The sequence below is a fragment of the Mollisia scopiformis genome (genome assembly GCF_001500285.1).
Source record: "Mollisia scopiformis unplaced genomic scaffold LY89scaffold_10, whole genome shotgun sequence".
Lineage (NCBI taxonomy): Eukaryota > Fungi > Ascomycota > Leotiomycetes > Helotiales > Mollisiaceae > Mollisia > Mollisia scopiformis.
This window is the reverse complement of record NW_017263590.1, coordinates 1,205,988-1,222,924: the sequence shown is the minus strand read 5'-3', so window position 1 is coordinate 1,222,924 and position 16,937 is coordinate 1,205,988. Positions and strand designations below refer to the sequence as shown.

Genomic DNA, 16,937 nt, shown 5'->3' with positions numbered 1-16,937 from the left:
AGCCAACGTTGAAGACGACAGTGTTGAGATCGCCACCCGAAGTAGTACTGACCTGCATTCGAAAATGTTAGCAAGTGCTCCAAAGTCCCAAAGCAAATCCTCCAAGTCGTCTAGTGAAAGGGATGTAAATAAAGGGTAGATGGTAGAGAATGTCACAAACTATAGTGAAAAAGGAATGCCCTGAGCAAGAGAACAAACCATGGAATTGTTCAATAGACTTTTTCCCATTGTAAGATTTTGCGAGCCATTGACATGGCCTCCTAAGCCGTCACCGCCTGTACGTACCGTACTTGTTCCGTTGATCTTTGCAGTCCCGTTTGCATATGTTGTCGTGTTGGTAATCTGATCCGCACTGCTGATGCCCGCCAGCAATGAACCACCAGCTGCGAGTCCAGATGGAACTTGAACGAAGATTGCAGGTATGAGAGCTGCTGCAGCGACACCACGTCCCACACGGGAGTATAAGTTTCCTAATACACCCACAGTAAGAGCTCCAAACGTATTTGATAGTTGAGCCGAGGAAGGAAACCTCTTGGAAGTGAAGAAGTTGACGATGTAGCCGGCGAATGAGATTAACAGCATAACAGGGGTTTGCTTCCATTTTGCTTGATTGATGACGCACAAGCATAATGTGAAGGCTGGGACAAATAACCACTTATAGTATTCGCCAAGGGGCGCCGAGCAGCTCGTCGAACTTGTAGCATTTGAATCCATAAGCCCATAGATGGCTGTGCCGATGGTGATTCCATAGCCAAGGAATAGGGCATAAATGATAGCGTAAACCATGCGGACCGAACCGGCAACCAAATTCTTTGACTGGAGCTCCAGAGATCCGCAGAGCACCAGATAACCAGGCAGGATAAGCGCGATTGACGACTGTGCGAGTGCAGAGAAGCAAAAGACGTCGCCACCTCGAATGGAACCAAAAGCTCGAGCCAGAAAGGATGTTAAAACAGCTGCAGAGATCTCGAAAACGTTGTTGTAGAGTTCAGACTTCGGAGCAACGATCAATTGCAAGAAGCCAAGCAAACACCCAAGGAGGAAAGCGATTGGTAAGTCGATGAGGCGAGCTTCGAAAGCTACCACCATGTCAGCTTCAACAACAGATCGACAACAGTGTGCACTTACCAAATGGACCAACTGTAGCACTAGCCAATCCATAAACAAAGACAAGAAGCCATGGATTGTGTTTCGGCTTCGTCTTGATGATGGAATCGAGCCTTTGGGTGGCCTCTTCGACTCCAATCATGTCATGGGTCACCTCCTTGTAGACCTCATGGACATCCTTCAATCTGCCCAAGTCAACTCCTTGATTGGCTCTCACGATTTTGACTTCAGTAGTGTGAGTCGTCACATCATCGAAGGAGATGATCATGCATCCTGGAATGTATAGAAATTGGCCATCGATTTCAAGAACGCGAGCACTCATTTTCATGTACTCCTCGAGCCGATGGGTAGGGGCACCATAGCTCATGAGCGCTCGACACAGTTTCAATAGATATTTCTGCCGGCTCAGAGTCTCTGCAATATGTATCGTGATGCGAATCTCGTCCTCAAGTCTAGGTCTGCTCATTCTGTTCATAGCAGCATCAATGAGTCGTCCGCTCTGTGTTCGCTTACCGGGTCCAGGTCGAGTGGGCTTTTTTGGTGTTCTGACACCTCCTTGGGCACCGAGGATGGCAGAAGCCTCAATAAGTCCAGCCAGGGTATCCTGTGAATGGGTTTTGTGATTGTACCATTTGGGCCCTTTAGATTTTGGAGTTGTCCTTCCTGAAGATACTAATGAGGCAGTGTTGGTTCCAGTGCGAGAAGGACTCTCAGTCGAAGCATCACTTCCTCTTCGCGACTGCACCCCTTGTGGTTGGTTGTAGAGCTTCAATAGAGATGAAAGAATGCCTCCTCTGTACTGCGGAGGCCTGGGTACATAGTCCTCACGACGTTGCTTTTCTGGAGTGACCTGGCCTGAGACAAGGCCGGATGCCGGACCTGCTGGCATTGTCAAAGATTCCGAGGGATACCTTCTGGAGTGTGCTCGGACGAGTTTGTGTGCTTCTCCCTTTTTGTTGAGTCCTTTGCCATTTCCTTGCTCGACGTCGTCATCCTCGTCGGTGTCCAATACAGCTCCATCGTAAGTCCTTCTACTGTCCATATCCATGAGAGGAACATCATCAATCCTCACAGGAAGACCATCTGGTCCCATAGATGGCGGTGGAGAATATTCCTCGTCTATTTCATCCAAGCTGGTCCTTCTTGAACCAGGTGCTGAGTGACTACCTACAAGTGAAGCTATTCGCTGGGCACGTTCTTGTGCCGCGAGAGCGGAGAATGTCTTCTCATTGTAATCATCTACGTCGCTTGTCTCGTTCATGAGACCTGATGAATTGTTCCTTAGCAGACTTGGCCTGGGCTTGAATGCTGGATTCTGTATGGGGTCGGCGAATGGATTATCCTTCTCTTTCTCTGGCGTTGGTCTCCTGAAGACATTCGATATGCTGCCAGCTCTCGAGTGGGCCGGTGATATCCTCGTTTGCTTTGGTATTGTGACGTGAAGAGGTGAAGCATGGTCTCGGTCTCGCAATGGAAAGCTGGATTTCTGGTTCGTAGTATCGTTTGCTTCGCTCGTACTGTTGAAGCGCACTCTGCTCTTCTTATGCGGTGCATTACCTCCCGAACTTGACGGTCTGCTGGGCGTTGCACTGGAGTCGGCACTTGGTTCCTCTGACGAACGCTCAAGATAACCTTTGTTGTGACCATCCTCACTTGCGGTCATGTACTCGCCGCTCGACATGATAAAACTGCGGTAATTTGGCCGCCCTCAATCGAGGTGGAATTCTCGTCCAAACCTATATACAATGTTTGCAAGGATTCAGTGAAGGCTGAGGCGTCTGCATGGAGGGGTAAATTAGCGTGGCAGCCCTGCAGGTTGAAGGGTCTTCAATCGCCACGGTAGAAAGGGTTCGGGAAAGCCTTTACCAAGCCGTTCCTCTCTCGAATATTCGTGTGGCAGAAATTAAAAGAATACTAGAGAATGCAAAGAGTGATTTGTGATGATGATGATTGAAAAGTTGAAAGAATTGAGTAGTTGGGAGTGACTGGTACACTTGCCCTCGAAGAATGAGAGGTCCGGAGCAAGCGCTCTCTTACATATGATGAAATGGCATGTAAAAGGGAAGCCGCTACCCTCTGGACCCGAAGCTCAATCCTAGTTCATGACTCTCCAGCAAAAGCACGAGCTTGCTTGTCAATAATCACGACCAATCTCCAGCTCAGCACAGTGATAACAGCCTAAACTACCGAACGGGTCTGTCCACTCAATCAAGTAAGCTTCGTGCAGAAGAGAGTCCAGACATGTTTCTGGGAGGGTAGAAACAAGAGGGAGCAACAGAAAGATGGAGCTTCAACACTAAAAATGTTTCGCGCGGTGCTGATGAGTATGCGTGCTGGAAGTCTGTCGAGCAATGGCTCTTTGGGAAAGGGGGCTATAGAGAGAGGTCCCACCGTTCCAAACCGGATATCGATTATAGCACCCACAATTAAAAGACAGAGTTGGGCAGCAGCCAAACATGTTGGACAAAGCAATCTCACGATGCTGGCCTCGTAACGCCGTCGCATCAGCGAGGCTCCACAGCTTTGACCCGTGAACATCCGCCCAGGTGCCACCAAGGGTGTGTCGAGTCGAAACTACAAATAGAACGATATCATTAAGCATGACGGACTGGCCGGACGAGGATCACGGCTCAGTATCAGCGTACAGCAGACGACTGTGGTGGTCGCAATGAGTTTGCGTCTTCACATGGGAGAAGAGAAAAACTTGCTCGGAGATTTTGCGGTGTGGAATGTCGAGTCGTAGTGTGTTGTTGAGAAGAGAGGCGAGTTTGAAGAAAATCCGACTTTGCACGCCAAGCCCTTTTGAGCCTTCCGGTACCTTTTTCTCAAGCCTTCAACGTGCAGTGCAACCAAACTCCAAGCAGACTCATCCCAACCATATGCCATATCATCCCACGCGTCCAAAACTTTCGAACAAAATACCCACAAAAGTCTTGACTGTTAAGTATCCACCTTCAGTCCGCGTCCATGCTCTCTTGCTATCTATCAAATCCTCCGGAGTCTGGAACCATCTGTCGGTCCATTTCTCGGTGTCATCCCAGCGGCCACAGAACAACATGAAGCTCAAGCTTTTTTTCCTTCTCAAAGCATGACAGATGTGGCGTTCGTGCGCACACAGCCTTCTCATCCGTCGTACCTTGTTCCTGACGGGAAAAGTAACTATCGTCAGATCTTCCAGTGCCACGTGGAACTTGGGAAAGGAAGGTTGGCCGAAATACGAAAGTCTCCTTTCCAGCATCAGAGACAAGGACAAACAGACCTCATGTCACTGAACCCTTGTGTCGATCTGGCTTGTCCGTTATCTTGGCGCCCGAGAGCTTGGGAACATCATAACGTGCAGCCTGACTTTGTCTCACAGTATTTTCCGTCGAGGTTAAATGAACATCGAAGCAAGCTTTTCTCGGACCTGTTTCCTTTCTGTGTGTCGAGATCCATCAAAAAGTTGGGGGTCAACAGTCTGGGACCGAAATGTTTTGAATCTCAAAATAGCAGCATTTCTCGTTGCAGCTCACTTTGTCGTAAGAAGTCTAGAGGTACCAGCAGGAGATAATCACGTAGTCTTGCTCGCTCCATTGACGGTGAGAGACTCGCAACCAACCGACAAGACACGACGAAGAGGCGGACCAAACCCGAATCATCATGAACAGAGGCGAATCCTGAGCGAGTTCTGATATCCTCAAGTTCCGCTCCACTTTCACATTCTCCTTGTGTGAAGCAAGCATCCCAATTGATACTGTACCATATGTACCGTGCAAGTGCCGAACGAGAAGTGCCGCTTCTTGCTCGAAGTCGTTTCAATCTACCACTCGGCAAAGCGTTCCAGATCAGCATGTCCTTCAAAGCTTGTTTGAACTATTTATCGATCCAGCAGATAAAGTTTTCATCTGATGGTTGTTATTAGAGCCATCTGATATGAGTAACAATGGTTCTTAGATACTCGGTAGATGTCTGATCCGAGGCTAAGAAACTTGCTCATTGTGCTCCATCTCACTCTAAAGGCTCCCTCTTTCGCTTTCCGCCATAATCAGAACTCCATAAACATGGAAAACCTTGTCTTCTACTCTTCTTCTAAGCTTGAGTCGCGGTGTATGGCTAGTTTATTCACCGCCTATTCTTGAAACATGGCATGCGCATGGTGGAACTTTGTTCTTCAAGGGCCATTCAATCCCTTCTCCCTCACCCACCCTCAAGATACTCTTGAATCGGGGAATGGAACGAACTTTGTATTGTAACTACTCGAGAACATCACAATCCACATGCAACTCGGTCCTCTTCAGATGTCCTGCCGTCTCAAAGCTGCTCCACCTACCCATAGCCGAACTCAAGCTTAAATTCCTACCTTTATAATATATAACAGGCTTCGAATGTTAATGCCAGTCATGTTGGCTACACTTACCTCTGTCTTGTACATCTAGGTTCCAGAGTTTAATTAGTGACCGAACGTCCATTACCTCCGACAAGCAAGAGCAGGGAAAAGAAATTAGCCTCGGGACACGCAAGTATCTTCACCAAAATCGATTTATGTTATGAAGCTTCAGAAAGGCAAGGGACAGATTGGGACGAAATGTTTGCTGTTTATGATACATTCAAATCTCGATCCCAATACAATCCACTTCTCAGAACTGGATCCTTGATCTGTGGAATTTTGCAGACAGTGAGACTCACTATTCGCTTAAACTTGCCTATATCAACCTTCCAGCCGTCCGAAATTACGAGATGACAACTGACACACGCAAATATGGGTTTCAACCTTAAGGAGTGGGATCGTGGGCGTCATTCTGTAATACAGTGCCTGGATCTTGTTTCCTGCTTTGTCTTCATTAAAGACGTTTGCTACGGCTGAGAAGGTCTGTTGCGGATGGCTGCATAATTGCGCAATGAAGTTTCATTATCAAGGAGATATTCGTTGCTAAGCAGTATTTTGTTGCCATTCACCTCAGAAAGGTGAAAAGAGTCAAACTTGATCATTCCCCTAAGAAAGATCCTAAAAAGCTCAACTTCAAAGCTCATTAGATCACTGAAACTTGGAATCTTTTCTTTGACTATTGATATTCAGATGAAGAAGAAACTATACTCCTTTCAACTTTGAAATTAAATAGAACCTGAATAGCGGACCAATCTGCTGCTCAGACGAAAAATGCTGAAAGTCAGGTTCTGCCAATAGTTGCTCCAACAGAACGATCTTTCATTAAAGTTTCGACTTCGGGATCTCGAAGGGGTGGAAGTCAAGATGTTGGAGTTATGCTATCTCAACGAATGGGTACCGACGAAAGCAACGGTACAGGTAGACAATAACAATGATACGTCGTAACGTTGAGATTCTTCGGTATGATGCTAAAAGTCAAATCCACAATGGAACTAAATGTTGACAGCAGCACTGGAACTTTCCAGCTTTACCACAATACAGATATCATAAAGTCAAGAATTAGATGTGAGAAAATCATTATGTCGAGAATCCTTTCTTCATTACTCGTATGCTCAATCGTCTGTATGCCTGGTATTACGCCCATTGATTCATGAAATCAAGTGTAATGTTACCTGATCAAGCCTTGGGTATCGTCCCGCTTTGTAAACGCCATGAAATGCACAATAGTCGGAAGGAGATCACAAACTTAAGCAGCAGTAACCTCGCCACCCTCACCATCCTCCGTGTCCTTGCGCTCCTTCTCAGCCTTGAGAGCATTGAGACGCTTCTTCTCCTCGGGATCGATCAAGTCGTCGTCGTCAGACCACTCGGAATCATCGTCGGGGATAAGGGGCAGAGCAAGACGCTTCCAGAATCGGCGCTCGGTGCGGTATTGATGGTTTTGGACTCGGAGCTCGTGCAACTCGTCGTTGTCGGTGACGAAGCGGCGCATTTGACGGAGATGCTCATTAGCACGGCAAGCAGCAGCACGCATGTCATTGATTTGGTTGCGAAGGTCGAGGTTCTCCTCACGCTCAGCGGCCAATTGCTTGCGGTAGTTCTTGTGCCAAGCAAGGGTATCCGACTCGTGCTGCTCCTTGAATCGATGCATCTTCTCGGTGATGTCGAGTAGGATGTTGGCTCCGTGGACGGCAAGCTGGAAGTTCTCCTTGGAATCGTACTCGGACTTCTCGAGGGCCTTGCGAAGGTCGGAATTCTCCTTCTCAAGGTTCTTCGAGTCCTCTGTAGAGTGTTAGATCGATCTGCACGCGATTGGATTTGGGAACGCGTACCATTGAGCTCGGAGGCCACGACAGCAATCAATTCATCGTTGCTCAAGTTCAAGTTCGATGCCTTCTCGCGAACCCTACCCATCTTTTCGACCACATTGTTCGTAAGCTCCTCATTCTTGCGCAAGACAGCAGACAACTCCTCGACCATAGACATGACATAATTGAGATCGGATTGATGGCCTGCAGGAGTTGGATAGCCAACCATGCCTCCGATGCCCATTCCATTCATACCACCATTGGTGTGTTGAGCGCCTTGCGATGGAGAAGGAGGAGCTTGGCGCGGGTTGCCTTGTCCTCCACCGGGGGTCTCATAGCCTTGATAGCTCATTGCTGGTAGCAGGTCAACGCGGAGTTCTTCGGGGTCGTAATCTTCTTCGAGTTCGAAATCTAGTTCTTCGAGAGTATCGAGGAGCTCGCCGAGCTTGTAAGCTCTGGGCAGCAGCGATTGAGCCATGCTGAATCCGGAGGCGGTGAGCGTTGTTGGTTGTTGTCGGTGGTTCGTGCGATAACGATAAGGAACTGGGGCAGAAAATGGAGTCCTGAGCTAAGCTAAGCTAACACCAAAATTCACTTTTTTGAAATCGCCAGAAAATTTACCAAAAGAGTTTAGTTTCGAATTGTCTCTAACTGGAATGTTGTCTTGATTTGGAAACCTGCTGCAGAACTTTCACGTATAATGCAACTATGTAATATCGCCATGTCTGGGCCCTGAAGACCATGGAGGAGCAGGTAATGTTTAACAAGCTCTCTTGATACATACATCTATTGAAAAATATCAAACCACCAAATGTCACAGATATGCTCTCCGATTGGAATGAAGTCTCCAATGTCTTGGCTTTTAAGTATCAAGATTAGTGCAGCAAATAGTGCCAATTTCAATATCTGGAGTTGGAACATCTTAGCACATGAGAGATCGAAACAGATTCTTGCTGTCGAATCTTGTCCATCCATATCAATGGTAAAGAATAACGCTGGCAACACAATTATCCTTTGGTTATCTGCGTGAGATTATTGGCCAAAGAAACGACAGCAGGTTTCCGGATAGTTGTGATGTGTAGCATAAAGCCCACAACAGTAGATGTACTTCAAGGAGAATCGGACATTCAGAAATGCAGTATGGACCAGTGATGCGCTGGAGACTTATTCAGATTGAGATCTCAAGCCATAGATAGATTTAAATTGTACCATTTCATTCGACGGCCAACTGTTTGGAAAGTCTATCAGCGTTTCTACTTGAGTCTCCTATACTATCCCGCTCCTGTTCCCAGAGTCAACAAGTTTAGTATCTTGTCCCTTCCTTCCTCTCCATCAATCACCATTTCATCTCCTTCTTGCCTCTCATCCAGTCCTCCAATACCCCGCTCAACTCTTACCATCAACCTCCTCATCTTCTCCAGCTCAATCTCTACCTCTCCATTCTTCGTGACAATATTATCCTGCACACCAGCATCTTCTCCCAGCAGATCAACAAGCTGTTTCAAAGCTTTATAATTCTCTACCTTCTGCCTCGCAGCTTTCCTCCTTTCATTCAGCTCAACCAATTTCTGCTGTAACTCTTTGTATTTCGCGGCCTGCTCAGGTGCTTTCGTCTCTGCTTCCTCGCTCCACTGCTCTGGCATCTGCTCAATAACACTTTCTTCGCCTATTTCCGTCAGTAAGTCCTATCCCACCATCCTCACAATAGCTCACGATAATCACTACCCCTCTCCGCCCACTCCTCTCCCCTACCCAGCGTATTCACCCCGCGCTCCCCCGCATTCCAATACAGTCTGTCCACTTGCTCAGCAACATGCCTCTGCGCTTGCGGGCCGTAAGATAGCTTGTTATGCTTTTTTAACAGGCCGTTGAGTTTGTATAGTGCTTCGTCTATGGACTTTTGGCGGAGCGCGTTCTCTTGGGAGGAGATGGATTCGGTGAAGGTCGTGGATGGTTTGAGGGGTTGGGAGAGGGCGAGGATCTGTGTACGTAGAAAGGAGGTTTTAAGGTCGATTATTGTTGGTGTTGAGGTAGCCATTTTGGTTATGTTGTTTGTGTTGTGGTTGGAGACAGTGTTTGACTTCGAGGAGACGCGCTTCAAGCGCGTTCGATGGCACGTGATGCATGTAGAAGAGAGAGAGAACGGGAGTTATTAGGCTATCGTTTTGTGATAGATTTTCCCCTAGACTAGTACTACTATAATTTAGTTTATTTTTTTGTTTCTACACTTTCGATGTGGCGTCAGTGTGTCATATTTGATTGAAGTATTCGACTGAAGTTTGCTTTATTCCCATTCATTCAAGGCCAATAAGCCCTACCTACCTAGGTAATATTGGCATAAGATCTCTGTTCCACTTTTCCCATCTATCCCGAAGACTTTTCTATCACATTTTCGGTTTCTGTGGTATATACTGCTCTTGCTGAGGCGATTTCATAGTAGAGTGGCTTGCTTCTATCACCTGCAGTTTGCTTCTCCTTAAAGGCAAGTTCCTTCTCAGGTAGAAACCTTCAGCGTTGCTCCAGCCTACTGTATTACAACATGGTATGGGTGAGACTACTTCATTTTGGGGGAGAGTTTCGAAGGCTGAAAGCAACTTGGATTCAGAGCTATCAAGCAGTACCCAGCTGAAAGGGGTAACAGGTGAAAGTCTCGCAGAAAACGCAATACGCAAAGTTCCATGGATCCATCTATACATCTTCTCGATCGCAGATAGAAGCAGAAACGTGAAAAAACGTATCAAGATCTCAAGAGAGTTCGCATAAAAGCAATGCCAACTGATGTTTCCCTCGTCTTCGCCAACAGTCTCAACCAGTACAATGCGTTTCAGAGTTCACAACACCAACTAGAACTTCTTCAGGAGCTTCTCGAATCAGAAGCTTGCTGACATCGGCTCGGGACGTTATTGACTGTCAATTGCGGGGTCAAACCACTGAGCTGCATGCAAGCCACGCCGAATCCTGCATGGAAGGACTCAGCTCAGAGAAACGTGGGAAAGTATCTTTCTGTTCGAATTCCCTTCCACGGCCGCACCAAACCAGGGGCTGCTCTGCATTGAAACCATCAGATGACGTCGAACTACAACATCTGTTTCAACGATTTCTGAAGATCTAGCAAGGTATTTTCTCGCAAGGTATTTTCCCGCCAGATGGTGTTCAAATTTAGAGGATGGCATGATGTTCTTCAGCCAGGACGACGTTGGCGTGTGGCTAGCCTCGCAAGGAACACCATATTCTGGAAGTTAATGCAGGAGTACAGCAGGCTGTTTCGAGCATTTGAGACGAACCCTATCAGCGATGTAATTTTAATCATTAGACGGCGATCTCCAGGGTCTGTGTTACCTCGCGCAATTTGACCACATTTGTTGCTGGACAATCGGGGAGCTACCGAGACGCCACTATTGTGCTGTGGCACACGGGAGATCCCATGCAGAAAGGTCGCCGTCCAGTGTCCGTTTTGTGTCAAGCTTCGAGCCTTCGGCATCAAGAATGACCGCCAGCCCTTTCCGTATTTCGATGCCGTCCTTTTTCTTGTTAGTCTGATGTGTCACCTGGCAGTGATCCTTAGACGAGACTGTGGTGGATTCGATCAAACCAGATCCATTTTTCTACTCACATCCCCAACTTTGCGGGGTGCGGAGAGGCTCCCAGTATTTCGCAGGAACGCAGCAGAGAATGTGATGGGTGCACGCAATTGAGGTTGCACAAGATAGCCAGCCACAAGCACGAATTATATATGGACGTCTAGGTCCCGCCGTCCTGGAATTTGGATCTACCGAGTTCGGTACTTTCGAAGAATCTCTAGTCGATATCCAGGGTGGATTTGAAGGCTGAAGACATGGGAATGGACTCCAAGGTGACCTTATCCGATGCGCAACACATGGAGCATATGGACCAATCAGCACAGAAGCAACTTGCGCTTCAAGGGGAGGCTCTCGAGACTTTAGAGAAGACGTATGGATTATGGGAGTCAGTGAGGGCGAATAAGCTATGTCTATTGTACAGTATGTACTTGCACGAACTTCATTTCGTCTCTTTATTGACGAAGATGCAGTGCTTGCGGCGTATGCATGCGCAGCTGTCTATGTATGTCGACCCTTTGACGACGGCTTCCAAAGCCCAGCCCAATCGCCGTTCCTTGCCAAAACTCCTGACTAACGTTGTTCCTAGGGCTACGATACTATTGCGAATGGAGCGAGTCTAGCTATGCCTGCGTTTGAGTTATACTTTGGCCATTTTGATGTAGCTACGAAAGAACTATATCTCGATTCTATCTGGACGTCTTTATGGTCATCTATGACCAATGTTGGATCAATACTAGGGTCTGCAGTTGCAGGGCCGATGTCACAAAAGATCGGACGAAGATATACAGGCATGGCGTTTGGAGCTGTAACGGCAAGTCACCCGTGAGGTTTTGAAGCATATCATTTTATCGTTGGGAGGGTACTTTAGTTCATACCTATTGAAACTTGTTGGATGGAAGTTCGAGACAGAGCAGGTCTAGCTTTCGAGGGTTCTGCATTACTGTCACTCTGACTGGTAGCTCCTATAGATGATTGACTAACCATTACTTAGACTGTGGGTGTAATCGTGCAATACACTGCTACCGCGAAAGGGACTCTACTTGCCGGAAAGATGATCAATGGCTTGGCAGTTGGGGGATTACTAGCTGTGGGTACAACTTATGCTTCTGAGGTATGTGATCATCTATTTTGCCTGGGTACGGAGGTCACTAACTTCGAGTTAGATCTCACCACCACGTCTACGAGGTGTTCTTCTTGGCGGTCTTGCATTCTGCGTCATCGCTATGCAACTCATTGGCCTAGCAGTTGTGCGTTCTTTCGTCCCAAACCTGCACCCTTCAGCCTTCCGAACCGTCTTTGCTCTGCAATGGGTAGTTGGCGCGCTACCTATAATTGCATTCTTATTTGCTCCTGAGTGAGTCACCTTGAATCTTAAAGCACTTTGTTCTAAGCTCCAGCAGATCACCTACATATCTTGTCATGAAAGGAAAGCCTCTAGCAGCACACTCTTCTCTAGCAAGGCTCTATGGCAAAAACAACAACATCGATGCTCGTTTGGCACACCTTCAATCTGGCATCCTTCATGAAATGCAAAAGGACGCAAACACAGCTGCGTCGTATTGGCACTGCTTTCAAGGCACGGACCTAAAACGAACTTTGACAGTTTGCCTCATCATGTTTGGCAATGGCCTTCTTGGCACTGCCCTTCTCACTCAGAATATATATTTCCTTACACTTACTAGCTTGCCTGTCATACACGCTTTTGATATCAATATCGCAGGCTTCGGTCTAGCGTTGGTTATCATGCCTTTGGCATGGAGGTTTGGAGACAGAATTGGACGACGACCTCTATATTTGATTGGAGTCGTAGGAAATATTCTTGCCTTGGCAACTATTGGAGGACTAGGATATGCTACATACTCTAATACTGGTGCCGTATGGGCTATTGCCATCCTAATGTACGACTTCCTCCTCTATTATCTATTTCATCCTGCTGACAAATCCAGGAATCTCCTCATCGTCTGGCAACAACCCACGAACTCTATGGTATCATGGTCAATGCCACCTGAGCTTTCATCGTACAAACTACGACAGCACACACAATCCATCAGCATCATAGTGCAAGCCTTCACCAGTTGGCTTTTTGCTTTTGTCACTCCTTACATGTATAATGTTGGAGCTGGCTCTGGTAATCTCGGAGCCAAGACTGGATTTGTGTTTATGGGAACCAGTATAATTCTCTTGCTTGTCTCATACTTTGTGATACCAGAAACCAAAGGACTGACGACTGAGGAGATCGACTTTCTGTATGAGAGTAAGGTTAGCCCAAGGAGTTTTGGTTCTGTGAAGGTTTTGGGACCGAGGGCCGCGGATAAGGTGGAATTAAAGAGTTGGAGTCAAAAGTCTGGAGTTACGTCGGAAAGTTGATTTGATTTACAAGTAATATTTGAGTGAGCATTTTTAGATGGATAATGGAGTTCGCGAATGGAATGGGATGGGCGAAGAGAGGCGTATGGAAGAATATCATGAGCGATGCATATACCCCTATCATTATCATCTAATCGACGGAATAGACAGAGTCTAACAAATATTCCTAATCAGCCTTGGATCTTACTTTGATGATACGACCCGCGTTAGCACAAATGACTTCGAAATGCACTCGATTATTGAAATGTCCCTGCAAATTAATTGACAATTTCTATACCTTGAACTATTGATCCAGGAAAGCTATATCAGCGTGCCGCAGCCGCATGAAATACCCAAGCTACGGTACTGTATGCGATCCCAAACTTCTCTCTCTTGCCAACAGATAAATTCACGTTCATAAACAACATCCCCAAAAACCCAACAACCACAAAACCACATCCTCGGGATCGCCACCTCATCCAAACATCACACGTGGAGACCTCCAACCGACACATCAGGGTCCATCTAATTTTTTGCTTTCGTCTCCTGCACGCGACACCGCAACCCCCAAACCAGCAATCTCAGCCGACGATCTTAATCTTACCCACAGCCCTATTTGGCGATCGCCCCGTTTCGAAATGCCCAGGCACGAGATAAGATTTTACGGTACGTACCAGGAGAAGGAGAGGGGGGCAAGCTTGTTTGAGAAAGAGAGGGATGGGAGTTTCAGTTTGGGCTTGGCGAATGCGCGAGCACTGCTGCGCTCCTGCGGATTTTTTTCTCTTTCTGTTTACCTCTGAATGGATTGGATGATACACGGAGACGGAGACGCAGCAGCGTCAGTGCGCTTGTTTGGGAGTTCTTCCCAAGTAATTGTGGAGTGTTGCAGATAGAAATAGAGTGGCCCCGTTGTACGTGTATGTGCGTGTGTGTGTGTGTATAGTTTACGCCTCAGGAGTCTGAGGTATTTTTGAGTATGGGATGGAGATGGATGATCGGGGACTTTCTCCTTTTCGGTCGGGGGGTTTGGTTTGATGGATTCTTGGACCGCGGTGCTGATTACTCTATGGGATCTTGATTATTACTCTGCACAGCTGTAGTATTGCAGCATGGCAGGCGAAGGGAATTGGTGGAATACGCGCGCAGAGAAAACAGAGTGCACGAGAGGGTGTGTTTGTCGGGTCATTCTTGTCACGTCCAGCAAATGAGCATGCCTTCTGGACGCGCTCGAGGCGCGATCAGCTGCACGAGAGCTTCAATTGGATGGTGCGGAACCACGACAATGTGCGTCTGTCCTGTCCCACCGCTCCAAGGCACGGCTAAAGAGAGAGCTGCTTACGGCCATGCACCAGCGGGGTGATGTGCAGACGATGTGGAAATAAAATTGGCCTGCTTCTGGACCTGTGGTGGAGGGCAGAGAGAGAGAACGAGAGGATGTGGCGGCTGGTTCATGATGGAAGCGCCTTGATGTATGCAGGCTTCCTGCATGCTGTCTCCCTCTTCACAGATCGCCGGAAGAGAGGCGGGAACCCCTGAAGACACACATCTGTGCGCCCCGAGCCCGTTTGGGCAGAGGAGGCGAGGGTGAGGGAAAAGCAAGAGTCAGAGTCAGAGCTTGCCATGCGAAGGCAAATCATGGGATGGGAAGAGGGATGGGCTCGCAAAGACGAGATGACAGATGTTGATGCGTTGTTCCTGCCCACCGCTACCTATATGGATTTCCGTCTGGGACTTATTATGACTGTGATCGAGGGACCGCGATTGCGCACGGCGATTGGCCCAGGATCTCTGGACAGAGATGCAAACATCTTCGACGGGCGAGGATCAATGGGCTCGGCTGCCGTTGCAGGCTTGCTGCGGAGGGCTTGATTGGTAGGCATCTGTTGATGGGGGCAAGCCACGAGTTCACACCACTGAACACACGCTGTGGAAGGAGAAGCGGAAGGGATGGGGATGGGTGTGTGTGCTGCAGCAGCGTGCGGTGGGTGTGCAGCCTGCAGCAAGAAAAAGGAGAAGTTCGAGTACAGTACAGTAGCGGGACTCCACTCCGGCTGTGTGAGCTGAGGGGCAGCAGGAGAAGGAGGAGCAATGGAGCATGATGAAGGGCCATGAATAGTATACTTCAGACACCCAACGAGGCTGGGACTCTTGGGGATGATGCGGTGGATGAGTACACTTCTTCCTTTTGACGCAGATGGGATTACGCAGCTCGGTACGAAATGGTCAATAATAAGAATTAGAATAGAGTGATGAGTGCAGGCTCGCGAGTGAATGAGCTTGGAAGTACAGTACAGTACAGTACTGTAAAGTCCCTCTCGTTACTCCTTACCCAGTCAGCCAGGCTGCTTAATTATCCCCTGCCCGCCAACCCATGACTGTTCGTGGAGATCAATGCATTCGTGAGCACTTGTGCAGAGGACAGACATTATTTTCTGGTTATTCGGGTTTCCAGCGAGCAAGCACCACAGGCAGACTGAGACTGGCATTGACTGCACAAGATCACGATCAAGAGCAAGCACCAGCATCAGCAGCACGCAGCAGCAGCACGATTGCCATTTGCAAATCAGCAATCGCCCAGCGGCTTGGACAAACGGGCCAGGAGCCTCAAGAGTCGGCTTCTCGCCCATCTTCAGGCTGAAGAGCAGCAGACGCGATCGCAGCTAGAGTTCTGTGCTGGCCCAATTGCACGGCCGCGGCCACCTCCTGACAACAGCTAGACCCGGCACGCCTAGAAAAGCCCCCCTCAATTCCTCAATTACGAACTTCACTAATAAAGTCGCCTACTCGAATAATCCCCTTCCGACTGCTGTCCGCGGGCTGCACGACCATTCGTACCAGACCAGTCACCACACACACCTGCTGCTCCCAGGCCAATCCCTCCCCTCCCCACCCTTGCTACGCCCCATCCCCCTTTCACTCTAGCCCCTTCCTTCGAACCCATCGGCCATCACAGAACTAAACTATTGCCTCGACTCTGCTCTTTTCCATCCTTTCCTTCATCCAACCTCACCGCCCTCTCTTTTTCTCTTGTCACCCCTCCATCCTCTTTCGAAGAGTGATAATATCCAGCAGTGGGATCGAGATTGAGTTTTCCAGCCGCCGCAGATTCTTCGCAATTCAACATCGATACCTTTTTGTTGTCGTCGTACCTTCGCCTTTGTTCGTTCTTCTGGCTCGCTCACGCGCTCGGCTCAGCTCACTCGCATCACTCTGTCGTGTCGTATCGGAACGAGAACACGCCTTTCATCACCGATCGGACCTGCTTCTTTCATCAACCTCGACCGATCCATCAACACATTCGTCTGCCTTTCAACTCCTCCGTCGCTCTTTGTTGAGTTCAAGAGCGTCGCGCCTTCTTCGACCCGCATCCAGAAAATTCGTTACATTGGCCAACTTTCTGCTTTCGACCTCTCTCGCATAGAAAACCTGTAATTTCCAACGACTACACTACATAGTACGCGACGCGTTTTGTTTCTCGGCTCATCCGGTTTCTCTTCACACATCTTGGATCTCTTCAAAGGCTATTCATTACACGCTTTTCGACCACCTCTTCGCTGTTGCCTACTTCATAGGCTTGCCTCTGCTCAGCATACGAGCTTCTTTACATCATACATAATTCTTCCACTCTTCAAACGTACAACACGATCGACTCGCTCGATCATCTAATTCCTCTAATACTTCTGCATTTGCTCATCTGTTGAGCCTGCTAATTCGATTGCCTTCACTCTC

General features: G+C 48.0%; 5 protein-coding genes across 5 annotated transcripts; 1 reads left to right on the top strand and 4 right to left on the bottom strand.

Moving 5' to 3' along the window:
- Positions 1–14: 14 nt before the first annotated feature.
- On the bottom strand, positions 15–3,051 carry LY89DRAFT_45730 (DUF1212-domain-containing protein). The gene is made up of 2 exons (XM_018207650.1): positions 1,129–3,051; positions 15–1,079 (listed from the first exon to the last, which is right to left on the bottom strand). The coding sequence occupies exons 1-2, from the start codon at positions 2,786–2,788 to the stop codon at positions 160–162; spliced, it is 2,580 nt and encodes an 859-aa protein (XP_018072677.1). The 5' UTR covers positions 2,789–3,051; the 3' UTR covers positions 15–159.
- Positions 3,052–3,194: 143 nt separating this feature from the next.
- LY89DRAFT_684242 (uncharacterized protein) lies at positions 3,195–4,042 on the bottom strand. Its single transcript, XM_018214842.1, has 2 exons — positions 3,532–4,042; positions 3,195–3,303 (listed from the first exon to the last, which is right to left on the bottom strand). Exons 1-2 carry the CDS (start codon positions 3,707–3,709, stop codon positions 3,242–3,244), a joined length of 240 nt encoding a protein of 79 aa, XP_018072676.1. The 5' UTR covers positions 3,710–4,042; the 3' UTR covers positions 3,195–3,241.
- A 2,677-nt stretch (positions 4,043–6,719) lies between these two features.
- On the bottom strand, positions 6,720–7,534 carry LY89DRAFT_696674 (uncharacterized protein; the record flags this gene model as incomplete). Its single annotated transcript, XM_018216848.1, has 2 exons — positions 6,720–7,255; positions 7,306–7,534. The coding sequence occupies 2 exons, from the start codon at positions 7,532–7,534 to the stop codon at positions 6,720–6,722; spliced, it is 765 nt and encodes a 254-aa protein (XP_018072675.1).
- A 941-nt stretch (positions 7,535–8,475) lies between these two features.
- LY89DRAFT_706831 (uncharacterized protein) lies at positions 8,476–9,343 on the bottom strand. Its single transcript, XM_018217553.1, has 2 exons — positions 8,995–9,343; positions 8,476–8,947 (listed from the first exon to the last, which is right to left on the bottom strand). The coding sequence occupies exons 1-2, from the start codon at positions 9,317–9,319 to the stop codon at positions 8,553–8,555; spliced, it is 720 nt and encodes a 239-aa protein (XP_018072674.1). The 5' UTR covers positions 9,320–9,343; the 3' UTR covers positions 8,476–8,552.
- Positions 9,344–10,788: 1,445 nt separating this feature from the next.
- LY89DRAFT_684240 (general substrate transporter) lies at positions 10,789–13,430 on the top strand. Its single transcript, XM_018214841.1, has 7 exons — positions 10,789–11,282; positions 11,333–11,364; positions 11,449–11,673; positions 11,854–11,973; positions 12,026–12,216; positions 12,263–12,760; positions 12,809–13,430. The coding sequence occupies exons 1-7, from the start codon at positions 11,117–11,119 to the stop codon at positions 13,227–13,229; spliced, it is 1,653 nt and encodes a 550-aa protein (XP_018072673.1). The 5' UTR covers positions 10,789–11,116; the 3' UTR covers positions 13,230–13,430.
- The last annotated feature ends 3,507 nt before the right edge of the window (positions 13,431–16,937 follow it).

What these genes read in the sequence shown, in the direction of transcription:
- LY89DRAFT_684242 (XM_018214842.1), bottom strand. Translation starts at nt 3,709, where the DNA reads ATGCTTAATGATATCGTTCTATTTGTAGTTTCGACTCGACACACCCTT. An exon ending in CCCAACTCTGTCTTTTAATT is followed by an intron (nt 3,304 to 3,531) that starts GTGGGTGCTATA and finishes TTGAGTGGACAG; the next exon opens with ACCCGTTCGGTAGTTTAGGC.
- LY89DRAFT_706831 (XM_018217553.1), bottom strand. Translation starts at nt 9,319, where the DNA reads ATGGCTACCTCAACACCAACAATAATCGACCTTAAAACCTCCTTTCTA. An exon ending in GGAGAGGGGTAGTGATTATC is followed by an intron (nt 8,948 to 8,994) that starts GTGAGCTATTGT and finishes TGACGGAAATAG; the next exon opens with GCGAAGAAAGTGTTATTGAG.
- LY89DRAFT_45730 (XM_018207650.1), bottom strand. Translation starts at nt 2,788, where the DNA reads ATGTCGAGCGGCGAGTACATGACCGCAAGTGAGGATGGTCACAACAAA. An exon ending in TGCTACAGTTGGTCCATTTG is followed by an intron (nt 1,080 to 1,128) that starts GTAAGTGCACAC and finishes ACATGGTGGTAG; the next exon opens with CTTTCGAAGCTCGCCTCATC.
- LY89DRAFT_684240 (XM_018214841.1), top strand. Translation starts at nt 11,117, where the DNA reads ATGGGAATGGACTCCAAGGTGACCTTATCCGATGCGCAACACATGGAG. An exon ending in GCATTCTTATTTGCTCCTGA is followed by an intron (nt 12,217 to 12,262) that starts GTGAGTCACCTT and finishes AAGCTCCAGCAG; the next exon opens with ATCACCTACATATCTTGTCA. An exon ending in TGGGCTATTGCCATCCTAAT is followed by an intron (nt 12,761 to 12,808) that starts GTACGACTTCCT and finishes TGACAAATCCAG; the next exon opens with GAATCTCCTCATCGTCTGGC.